The sequence below is a fragment of the Gracilinanus agilis genome, chromosome 1 (assembly GCF_016433145.1).
Source record: "Gracilinanus agilis isolate LMUSP501 chromosome 1, AgileGrace, whole genome shotgun sequence".
NCBI lineage: Eukaryota > Metazoa > Chordata > Mammalia > Didelphimorphia > Didelphidae > Gracilinanus > Gracilinanus agilis.
Window position 1 is genome coordinate 202,353,801 of NC_058130.1, and position 12,362 is coordinate 202,366,162.

Below are 12,362 nucleotides of genomic sequence, written 5' to 3' on the forward strand. Positions count from 1 at the left end.
GTATTGATTCTAAGACAGAAGAAGGTAAGGGTTTTAAAAAGAAGATTTCTCTTATTTTTTACTCTTCCTTTTAATGATTCAGCCTGTATTTGGACAAATGCATTAAATGAGGGAGATGATGATGAGTGAGGATTTATTAAATAGGAAGGAAAACCCAAAACCAGAAAGAGGAAGTCTGGGTGGGAGTGCAGATAAGGAAGAGACTCTATTCAAAAGACCAATACTTAACAACTTTCCTCCTACAGGACTTAAAGAACTATTAGTTGTTCTTGGGAAAATATATGAAGGATAAAATAAGTAGCTGAAAAAGTAAATAGGGTACCCACATTTAGTGGAAAAATGAAATTAGGTACAAGGTTAAGTAAAAGCCTTGTATCTTTGAGCTAAAAACAAAGGGCATAAAAAAAATCAATGGAATGAATATGGAATTGGTGAGAAGGGGCTAGAAAAATAATCCATGTGAAAACAGATTGTTCAGAGTTCTACAAATAAAATAGTCAACAATCTGACACGACAACCAAAAAAGCCAGTGCCATCTCAGGCTCTATTAATAAAGCATAAGGTTCAAGATAAGAACATTTATTGTCCATCCTGTCCTCAAAAAAGTAAGGTGAAGGGGAAGAGAGGGAGAGAGAAAGAGGGAGACAGACAGACAAAGAGATATTTTTTCAAACATTTGAAGGGCTACTTTGTGGAAGACCTGTTTTTCTTGGCCTAAGAGGGCAGATTCAGCAGCAACCAAGTAAAAGATTTAGACATGAAATAAAAGTACATTTCCTAACAATTAGAACTGACCAAAAAAAGAGGAATGGACTGCCCAAGTAAACAGAGTGCTCACTGAATGTCTTCAAGTGAAGGCTGGAATGATTGTTGGAGAGTGGATTAATATTCATGCATGCACAGGCCTATATGGTCTCTGGAGTCCCATTCAACCCTGAAATTCTGTGATTCTCTGTTTAGAGCAAGGATCATCCAAAGAGAAGGAAACACTGAATAGGGAGGTATAACATCTATGAAAATAAGAGCTGGAGAATGAATACAGACTGAATATGTGGGCATCACCAAACATAGATCACATCCTTCAAATGGGACTTTAAAGAAAAGAAAATGCACACACACACACACACACACACATCTGTATGTATTATATTTATCTACAGATATGGACTTAAAAAATAACAATGGTCCTATAATATATAATCTTATTTTTGTCATAAATTACATATGCAAATTACATATAAATAATTTATTTTGTTATAAATTATGTATTATATATATTTGCTATAAATTATAAATTAAAATAAAAGTTCTGAATGAGTTTGTTTAAAGGTAGAGAGTATACTGTATTTTCAAAACACTACAGTTCTCTCTGTTCTAATTCCAGTGGATACAATCATCTCATAAACAAGTATTTATCAAGTCCCATGTGAGAGCAGAACACCAAGCTGAGGGAGGCACAAATCATTTGCCTGAAACATACCCTGCCCTCATAGTGCTTCCAGTCTCATTCATACACATGACTACTAATATACAATAATATATCACACGCAAGAGAGGTGCCGGTAAAGTGGTTATCAACAGGTTAGATGGTATTTGAATTGGGCTTTAAAGGATGAGTAAATATTCAAGAGGCTAAGTTAAATGGAGGAGATACTCCAGGTAATGAGGACAATATGAACAAAAGTGGAGAGGGGGTATAAGTGAAGGACAGGGAATAGTGCATATAATTCAAGGAGGGGAATAATCCAAAATAATGCTGAAAGGTAGTAGAATGGTGGTAGATTATGGGAAACTTTGAAAGTCAGGCAAAGAAAAGAAGGGATTTTGTTCAGTAGGCAGCAGTAGACTATGGAAGGTTTTGTGTAGGAAAGTAGAAAGGCCCAAGCCCCTTTGCCTAAGGAAGATTACCGGATGACAAACTGAAGGGGGACAAGAGACTGGTGGTGAATATCTTATTAGGAGGCTTCTGTAATGATCTATGGGGACTTGTGATAAGAATTTGAACCAGTATGGTGATAGTGGGAGATGTGAGAGACATTGTGGAAGAAGTTTGAAGGGGAGAGATATTGTGGAGGATCCAATACCTTTATAGACATGAGAAGAGAGGTAAGAATCAAAAATAAAACCAAGGTTCTGAAAATGGCAATGGATTGAGGTGCTACCAACCAACACAATGAAGTCAGAGGGATGAGCAGGTTTCAGAAGAAAGATATTAAGCTAAGTTTGGGACATGTCAAAATGAAGTGCCAGCAAGGTAATCTATCAGGCATTTAATGAATGTATATTATCTAATAAGGAAAAACATAGTAGAAAAAGATCTAGGGACCAGAGTGGACTTCTAGAAGTCAGAGAGATGATGTCAACACAACAGTGGAATAAATATCTCTTATTTGTTTCCACGCTCCACGATTTAAATGCTTCTACTGGTTGGTACAAGCCTACCCACACTAAAACCTTTGGGAAGGAGTCTCTCAGCTGGTCAGTATTTCAAGGATAGAGACTAGACCTGAGATTTCACTAGTTCAGGAAACTCCAATGCAGGTCAGCATCTTTTCTTCAATACACAGTCTGAGATAGCTACCTAGGACACCGGGATGGAAAGTTACTTGTTCTGAGGCACATAGCCAGTTTGTATGGGATTCAGAACCTAAACCCAGGACTTCCTAGTTTTGAGGCCAGCTCTCTAAACTTCTCTACCAGACCTCGAATATTTTACAAGATCCCTAATTTTGATGTTGTGGGTATTCCTTTTAACAACATCAATGACAACTTCTTCATGCCATAGTAGATAGCTGTCATGTCTGGCGGCTTTGGCCAGCTTGCTGCCTCAGAGCCTCTCTAAAACTGGCCAGGGTGATCTCTGGACCTCAGACAGACAATCTGTCACTAGGCCTATCCTTAATGTCCTTCCAGTATAGTAGCATCTTCCAGAATTTGCACTGAATGGTCAGGGCCTTAAGGACCCACTATCACTTCTATGCCACCATGAGACATCCAAGCAAGACTTGGCAACAATGAGGATACTTTAGTACAAATTAATCTGTTTTTTCTTGCTGGTAGCCCACATCTGTTACCTGGCCTCTTTCTGCCCAGGTGCCAGATCATTACTGCCTATTTTAACTTCAGGCCTGGGTCTGATCTCTAAAATCTGCCAAGGTCTCCCTGTCATAATGGGACTTCCCCAGACTCTCAATTCTCTTAATCTGCTTTATCCAGCCTCCCAGTGCTGGCCCTTCTTAGGATGAACCCCTTGACATCATTATCCAAGCATAAAATGTCAAAGGATCTGGCTTTAGCCACTTCCTAGCTTTCTGATCATCCTAGGTGCAAGTCACTTAACCCTTATTGCCCAATTTTTGCTGCTTTTCTATGTTAGAACTGATACTAAGACAGAAGGTCGGAGAGAAGGAAGGGAGGGAGGGAGAGAAAAAGAAGACTGGACCAGGAGTTCAAAGACATAGATTCCCCATTGTATATGCCATTAAACTAATGAATCAGTGAGTTTTGCTGACCTGCTTCTCCCTCACCCCACTTGTATTCATTGGTACAAGGAGTGACTCTGTGGGGAGAGACATATTTGGAAAATGAAGGTGATACCTCCTGACAGAGGTGATGGATTCAAGATGCAGAATGAGACATATATTTTGGGTCAGAGACAATGTGGGAATTCATTTTGTTTGACAATATATATTTGTTACAAGGACTTTGTTTTCCTTACTTTAAAAGAAAAGGAAACTGTACATGATACAGCTTTCACGTACAATTCTCTTTCTGTTCTCCTGTGAATGTGGAAATACCCTTTTTATTTGATGTTTGTTACATTCAGAAGAAAAAAATTTTAAGTGAAGATGATATAAAAACAAAATATTTTTAAAAAAATTTTTAAGAAGTCCTGGATTCTAATCCTAACTCTTTCATAGACTCACTGTGTCTCCTCTTTGAGTTTATTTCTCCTACTCTGTAAAATTAAACAAGATGCTTTCTAAAGAATTCTTGTAGCTTTAAAGGGGGAAAATTAATGTGGACTGAAACATGAGTATTAAAAGATTATCCAGGGGCAGCTAAATGGCTCAGCAGATAAAAAGCCAGGCCTAGAGATGAGAGGGCCTGGCTTCACACTTTCTAGCTATTATGACCCTAAGCAAGTCACTTAACCCCAATTCTCTTAACCTTTACCACTCTTACCAATACTTCTAAGACAGAAGATAAGGGTTTTAAAAAAATTAAGCCTAAGTATTGATTATACACAAGGTACTATATTCAGTGTCTGACTTCCAGGAACTGATAATCTAACATGGGAAAGTAAACAGTAAGTACATGATTATGATATTAGGATATGTATGATAAAAGAAAAGAAGGAAAAGGCAAAATGTTAAGAAAAATTTGAGGCAGGAAAGATTGTTTTAATTGAAAAGGGGGGAAAAGGGAGTCACAGACGACTTCAGAGATGAATGGATGAGACAGTCTGTGACATGAACCTTGAGGGAAAATAGGAAAAAAAAGAGGTCATTCCAATGGCAGGAATAGAGTTGTTCAGTTTGGCTAGAATGTAGAGAACTGAGATGAGGCTGGAAAAGTAGGCTGTGGAGGGCCTGGAATACCAAGATTAGGAGTTTATATTTTATTCAGTAGGCAATGGGGAGTCACTGAAGTGTTGTTTTGTTTAAGGAGGGGAAGGACAAAGAGGAGTGTAACATGATCTGAATGGTGCATTAGGAACATTACTCAGATAATGGTCAACTGAAGAGAGGAGTAAACGGAGGCATAAGTCTAGATGATTTAGCGCAAACTTCCCACTTATGGGCACATATGCCAAGGAGGTCAAAGTCAGAATGAAATGTCTCATATTCACTAAACTATTCAAGGGAAAATTTTCTGTAGTAAGCAAGTAACTGGAAATATAATATAGATGCCCACTGATTGAGGAATGGTTCAAATAAACCGTGGTATGGGAAAAAGTGATGAATATGAAGAATTCAGAAAAGTATGGAAAGATTTATGTGAACTGATAAAACCTGAAATGATATGACAATCACGATACAAAAATTCTATGTAATTATAATGGGCAAGTTTGAACTTAAAAGACAAGAAAATGAACCTCCCTCCCTTCATTGCAAGTAGGGGACTTATGGGTATGGAATATTGTATATACTGTCATTCCTAGTTTGTATGTATACTAGTTTAATTGAATTGCTTTTTTGAAAAGTTTTTTTTATTCTTGATTATGAAGGATAGGGCTCTCTAGATAGAAAAGAGGAGACATATTTGTAAATGAAAGTGGCAAAAAACAGAAGATTTAAAAAAATTTTTAAACCAAATCTAGGCAAGAGGTGATAAGAGAATCTGAGCTGGAATAGTTACAGCATAAGTAGAAAGGAAGCTATTGTGAGCTATGATATAAGGTATGGCTTCAGTTAAAATAAAACAAGACCCAGATGTGAGGTATGAGGGAGAGTCAAGGAATAACTTTACTGTTTCAAGTTTGGAAGAAGCAGGGAGGGAGAGGGGGGGAAAGAGAGAAAGAGAAAGAAAGACAGACAGAGACGGACAGAGAGCAGGTGTAGACAGACGTAGAGACAGATTTAGAAGTCAAAGTTTTAGGGAAAAAATAATAAATTTTAAGTTGAATTTTGGACATCCTGAGTTTGAAATTCCAATGGGAACCTCCAGGTGAAGATAGGCAGATGGAAGATTATAATTCTTCTTTTTTTTTTTTTTTTAAACCCTTACCTTCGGTCTTGGAGTCAATACTGTGTATTGACTCCAAGGTAGAAGAGTGGTAAGGGCTAAGCAATGGAGATTAAGTGACTTGCCCAGGATCACAGCTAGGAAGTGTCTGGGCCACACTTGAACCTAGGACCTCCCTTCTCTAGGCCTGGCTCTCAATCCACTGAGCTACCCAGCTGCCCCCGAAGACTAGAATTCTTGAGAGGTTGAGGAGTAAAGATATAGACTTGGGGAAAAAGGACATAAGACCAAAATAGGGGTTGGAAAATAAACATGGAGGAACTAAAAATTAAGAAAAAGTAATGGGAGAAGAAAGAGGTAGCTAGGTGACTCAGTGCATAGAGCTAACTCTGGAGTTGGGAGGACCTGGATTCAAATTTGACCCCAGGCACTTCCTAGATATGTAACCCTGAGTAAATTACAACTCCAATTGCCTAACCCTTATAGTTCCTCTGCTTAAAAATAAAGTTGATTCTAAGACAGAAGGTAAGGGTTTTTTAAAAAGCGGAAGGATTAAGAGATTATTGTTTGAGAAGGGAATTCTATAGTTCAGATCTTAGAGATGGCACAATTTTGAGTGATGAAATGACAACCCTGGTGGGTAAATCTTTACATGACAGGAAAATGAAATAGCTAAGTCAATAGGTGACAGAATCATGTTTCAAAGTATCTTGCCAGGCTTGTTGGGCCAAAACTAATGAGATGAAATTTAATAGCTCTAAAAGTAAAGCCTTATTCTTCTTAGGTTCAAGAAAGAAATTAAGTATAGGGTAGGAGTTACAGGCATGCCTATGAAAATGTTCTGAGCGTGTGAGTTGACCAGAAGATCAATATTAGTCAAAAAAGTGATGAAGCTACAAAAAGATTGATGGGTTTGTCAGCTATGTTAATATAATGTCCAGATGAAATGAAATGACACTTCCACCTCACTCTGAGCTGGTCAGACCATATCTGAGTATGATCAGGACAAAAGGGTTGGAGACATGATATGAACAGGAATCATTTAGGGAGAGAGCCCTTCATGGGGCAGGATGTGAACTGGGCCTCCAACGATGAAATCCTCCATTTAGACTATCACATTCAGTTCTAGATGCTAAGGAGTGGTCTGTAGTCTACTGAAAAAAAAAAAAAAAAAAAAAAAGACCCAGGGAACAATGCCCTGCAGACACCAGGTACTAAGAAGTATTGAGAGAACTGTTAAACAAATGAGCAAAAGTGAATGTATACAGGCCTAGAGACAGGAGGTCCTAGGTTCAAACCCGGCCTCAGACACTTCCCAGCTGTGTGACCCTGGGCAAGTCACTTGACCCCCATTGCCCACCCTTACCAATCTTCCACCTATGAGACAATACACCAAAGTACAAGGGTTAAAAAAAAAAAAAAAAAAGTGAATGTATGGAATATTCCCGTGCTAAAAGATTTGAGAGAGAATGGGAAGACTTATGTGAACTGATAAAAAGGCAGAATGAAAAAAAAAAGTACATAATGACAACAATGGAAAAAGAAAAAACAATGAAATAGAATGTTGTATAATTATAATAACAATACACGGACCCAGAAAAGTATTGAGAAAGTGTACCTTTCTGCTTCTGTAGAGAGGTGGAAGACTATAGACATTGCATAAATGGTCAGATAAAATTAAATGTTGGATTTGCTGCATTTTTTAAAAACTTGGTTACAAGGGATAGATCCATGGGTAGGGGCAAAGGAAAGGGATAAATAAATGATACTGTAAAAACAAAAGATTACCAATAAAATGATTAAGACTAAAAAAAAAGTAACACAGGGGCCACTAAGTAGATAGAGAGCTGGGCCTGGAAACAATCTGACCTCTGATACTTCCTAGCTATGTGACCCTGGGAAAGTCACTTAACCCCAATTGCTTATCTCTGACCACTCTTCTACCTTGGAACCAATACTTAGTATTGATTCTAAGACAAAAGGACTTTAACTTAAATAAATGACAATTTTAAATGTGACATAACACTAGGATAAATTTACACTGTGACCTTAAAAAAAGTTTCTTAAATTGAATGATAAAACTACTTTTAGCATCTGAAGGGCCATTCTGTGGGAAAGAATAGATCTGCTTTTGCTGGCACTGGAAGGGAAGGTGTAAGTAAGCAGATTTCAATTTAACATGGACAGACACTTCTAATAGTCAAAGCTATTCAACAATGGAATAGACTGCTTTGTAAATATGTTCAAGAAACTGTATAGGGTACACATCAGGGTCCTATAAAGGAAATTCTGATATGGGCATCAAGTTGGACTAGATAAGAGGTATGGACTCTAGAGTAAAGCCTGAATTAGATTAAAATAAAAATACAACATAGATAACATTAATTTATGGTTTTCGGTGTCAATATGCAAAGGCATGGATCCCTTTCTATTTGGATTCCGAAATATCACTGGATTAAATGACTTCTAAGATCAAATCCAACTCTTAGGATTCTATGAATACAGATTATTTAGCCTGGAGGAATAAAAAGAGGGAGCAATGTTGAATGTAGAAGGAGCTACTTCTTGCAGGGAGAATTCTATTTTGGTTATAGGTTACTTTAGAATCTAGAGTCTAGATGGTTACTATTAGACTATAATCTCCAAGAAGGCAATCTAAAACCAAATATCTCAGCAAGCACCATGCTCTCTTTCCATACAGGAAGGGCTTAATTTGTTTGTCAAATTTGAATTCTTATTTGTACAGTGAGTATGCTGACCTTCTCTCTTTCCTCCTTTGTTCATGGTGCCTAGAAAAAGAAAAATGGATGTAGGTTCACAACCTAGGCCCTAATTCTGTGTGACCCTACTTACTATCCCCCCTCAATCTACTTCTCTGTATTTCTCCTCCAGTTCACAGCTAAATTCCTAGAAAAAAGTTACCTATATTCATTGTTTCCACTTTCTCAACTCCTACTTTTTTCTTTTCTTTCTTTTCAAAATAATCTCTGCCTTTTGACTTAAAATGATATTAAGTATCAGTTCCAAGGCAAAAGAGAAGTTAAGGGTTAGGCAACAGGGGTTAAGTGACTTGCCCAGGGTCACAAAGCTAGAAAGTGTTTATGGAAGTGATGGGCAACCTTTAGAGGTTGGTGTGTCAAAATGCGCCAAAAAAAAAAAAAAGCATAACTTGGGTGATGTGTCACTTTGGGAAAAAAAAAACATAATTTCAGGATATTTATAGTTTAAATAACAAAAATGCATAATTGTAATATATAACTGTATTTAATAAACCAAAATAGGTAAATTAATATAGGTAGAATTGTCATCTATAGTGCAGGGTCTACACTACACTACAAATGTTTCATCTTCACACAGCCCCATACTCCGTATGCAGCTGCATGCAGCCACGTGTCATTGAAAATGTCAGTGCTGACATGTGTGTCATAGGTTTGCCATCACCGATCTATGGCCAAATTTGAACCCAGGACCTCCTTCCTGTCCCTAGGCCTGACTCTCTATCCACTGAGCCACCCATTTGCTTCTTGATCCCTTATAATCTGGCTTCTCTCCACTACTTGACTATACCTGCTCTCTCCAGTTCTCTTTTCTCAGTCCTCACCCTTCTGGACCTCTCTGCAGTGTGACAAGTGTAAAAAGCAACCTCATTTTGCATATTCTCCTCTCTGAGTCTGTAACACTCCTATGTTGGGGTTCTCCTACTTCTCAGATCATTTCTTCTGTCTCCTTTACAGGATGGTCATCCAACTCTTACTCTCTAACTGTGTGTATGTACACCAAAGCTCTGCCCTGGCCATTTCCTAATCTTTCTCTCTTTTCTTTACCTTGGGTATAGTCATTCTATGTAGGTGGCTGTCAATCAAGAAATATTTATTAAGCACTTCCTAGGTACCAGGCAATATGGAGAAAGGGGCAAAAACAAAAACAGCTCCTGCCTGGAAGGAACTCACATTCTAAAGGGGGAAGAGGGAAGGCACCAATAGGGGTAGGGAGAACTAAGAAAGGCCTTCTGCAAAAGTACAATTTGAACTGAGACTTACAGTTTTCAAAGAACCAAGGAGTCAGGGATCAGGAGGGCATTCTAGGCCTGGGGTCAATCACTACAAATGCACATTCAGGAGATGGAATGTGATCATATCTAAAGGCAGTAGGGTGGGCCTGGAGTCAGGAAGTCTGAGTTCAAAACCAGCTTCAAACAATGTGAGCCTGTGCAAATCCTGCAACTTCTATCTGCCTCAGCTTCCCCAACTATAAAATGAGGATAACAGCACCTACCTTGTTGTTGTGAGAAACAAATGAGATAATATTTGTAAAGCACTTGGCACAGTGCCTGGCACATAATAACTATATAAATGCTTCCTTCTTACTTTCCTTTCCCCCTAGATATCTGACCCTCTTCTCTGCTGAACTCCAGCAGCCTACTTGACCTCTCCTTTGCACCAAGATGTACCTCAAGTCTCAAACATGCATATAATTTACTTCCTCACCCCCACCCCAAAACTTGCTTCTCCTCACAATTTCCCTCTTTCAGTTAAGGGCACCATCATTCTTTTATTGACACACTGCCTAGGAGTCACAGTAGGCTCTTCCTAATTCTCTCTAATCCTATTTATGCAACCAAGTGCAAAAGCTTCTTTGACATTTCTCAGACCTACCTCCTCTCCATTCACACCAGTCACCCCAGTTTTGGCTGTTATCATATCTCACCTGGACTACTGCAATATCCTCAACTGGTCATCCTTCCTCAAGTCTCTCCCCTCTCCAATCCAGCCTTCAACCTAGCTGCCAAATTGATACTGCAGGTCTGGCCATGACCCTCTTCTGCAAAAAGCTACAATACATATGGTGGCTCCCTACTACCTCTAAGATAAAATACATTCTTCTGTTCTGGCACTTAAAACCATACCTAACATGTGTTAGGTGCTTAAAAACAATTTGTTGATTGATAGTTAGCGAGTTATAACTTCTCTGGATCTCAATTTCCTTCAGAGAAAGTCCGGTTAAATGATCTTTAGACATCACTTCCAGAAATTACTTTTAAGACTGTATCCATTTTTCAAGGTCCAGTTCATGGTCTACCTCCTCCAGGAAATCTACCCGGAATTGCCTCCTAACACTATCTCCAACTCATTTGGCTCTAATTATTTGTACTGTACAATTAGTACCTGGTGATATGTATAGTCTTTTGTTCATTGGTTACTTCATACTTCAATTCAAGAAATGTTTCCTGGGCAGCTAGTGGCTCAGTGCTTAGAGGGCCAAGCCTAGAGACAGGATGTCCTGGGTTCAATTCCAGCCTCAGCTGTGTGACCCTGATCGCTTAGCCCTTTTCTGCTCTTATGCTTTGGAACCAATACTTAATTTCTTTTCTGAGTTAGAAATAAAGGGTTTCATTTAAAAGAAAGAAAGAAAGAAATGTTTACTAAGTACCTTCAGGATAGAGAATATTATGCTAGATGCTGGCGGAAATAAAAAAGTTTAGATATAAACCAGTTCCTATCCTCATGCAGCATACAGTCTAGTAGGGAATAAAACAGAGGACTATGACATACAATAATAATGCATGGTAGATGTATAAAGAGTTGCAAAAGTGTTTCATTGGTCTGTTTTGAATCTCAAGTGGACCATTTGCAGTAGTCCCCACCAACCTCCTCAACTTCAGAGCATTAGTAAGTCTTATCTTTCTTCCAACCTTCTAGAAACTCAGTATCAGTAGCTCCTCATTCCAGGCCCTTATCACACACTCCCGCAGGGTAGCCAAGTCTATCTCCCAGTCTCTCCCAGAATGCTTAGAGAGGGAACAGGCAAACCCTAGAGGCTCAAACACTAGCAGACTGACCTTCCCCGAGGGCAATGCATAATAAAAAGTCCTTGTGTAGACTACAGCAAGAGAGACTAAGGCTAGACTTCAGAATAATATTAGAGTCAGGAGTTAATAGGTTTTAAACCCACGGTGTGGGGGAGGCCAGCCAAGCCAGCTGACCTGGGCCCCAAGATTCAATATCAGATACAAATTAAGTCAAGCTTAAAAGATGTGGCTAATAGGCAAACAAAAAACTGGTTAAATTCAAGCCAATTCTACCCTCCTCCCCAGACCATTCTGCTCAGTGGGGTATCCAGACAACATCTCATTAGCCTCTTGGTCATCCGGCTGTGGAATAAGGAGCTATATGAGAATATGGAGGCAAGGGAGAAAGATACAAAGACCCCTGAAAGGAGTGGGACGGCCAGGCCTGTAGCATGGGGTGGTGGTTAGGGGGGGCAGGACCTACCTCCTTGCCATCCATTGGAATCTTCAGCTTGACCACTTCATATTTCTCCTCACCCTCTTCTTCCTCGCCCTTCACCAGCAGCACCATCTCCTCTTGCATCTCTCTCTCTTCCTCCTCCTCCTCCTCCTCTTCCTCCTGTTCTCCCGGCATGGCCAGCCCCTTAGAGGGAGAGGACAGGGGCCCAGACATTCAGAAGCAAGAACCCACGAAGATTCCCCTCCCCCAGTCCTCAGGCCCTCTCCCGCTGTCCCCTCCCCCTGGAACTCTCCCCTCGGCCCATTCTCCTCCCCGTGGCCCCCCTCCCCGCCAGCTCCCCTCTCCGGACTCACTCCAGGCCCCTCCCCCTTCTCCCGTCTCTCCGAAGCCCCTCCCTCCCAAGGCCTCCCCTCCCCCAGGGCTGAG

The 12,362-nt window shown here is 39.7% G+C and overlaps 1 protein-coding gene across 1 annotated transcript in view; it reads right to left on the reverse strand.

Annotated features, from left to right (window-relative positions):
• ZNF771 (zinc finger protein 771) overlaps positions 1-12,362 on the reverse strand; it is a 39,777-nt gene that overhangs the window by 9,637 nt on the left and 17,778 nt on the right. Inside the window, exon 2 of the mRNA XM_044659774.1 lies at positions 11,961-12,119. Within this exon, the coding sequence (XP_044515709.1) occupies positions 11,961-12,110 (150 nt within the window). The 5' untranslated portion in view covers positions 12,111-12,119. The remainder of the gene's footprint in view (positions 1-11,960; positions 12,120-12,362) is intronic.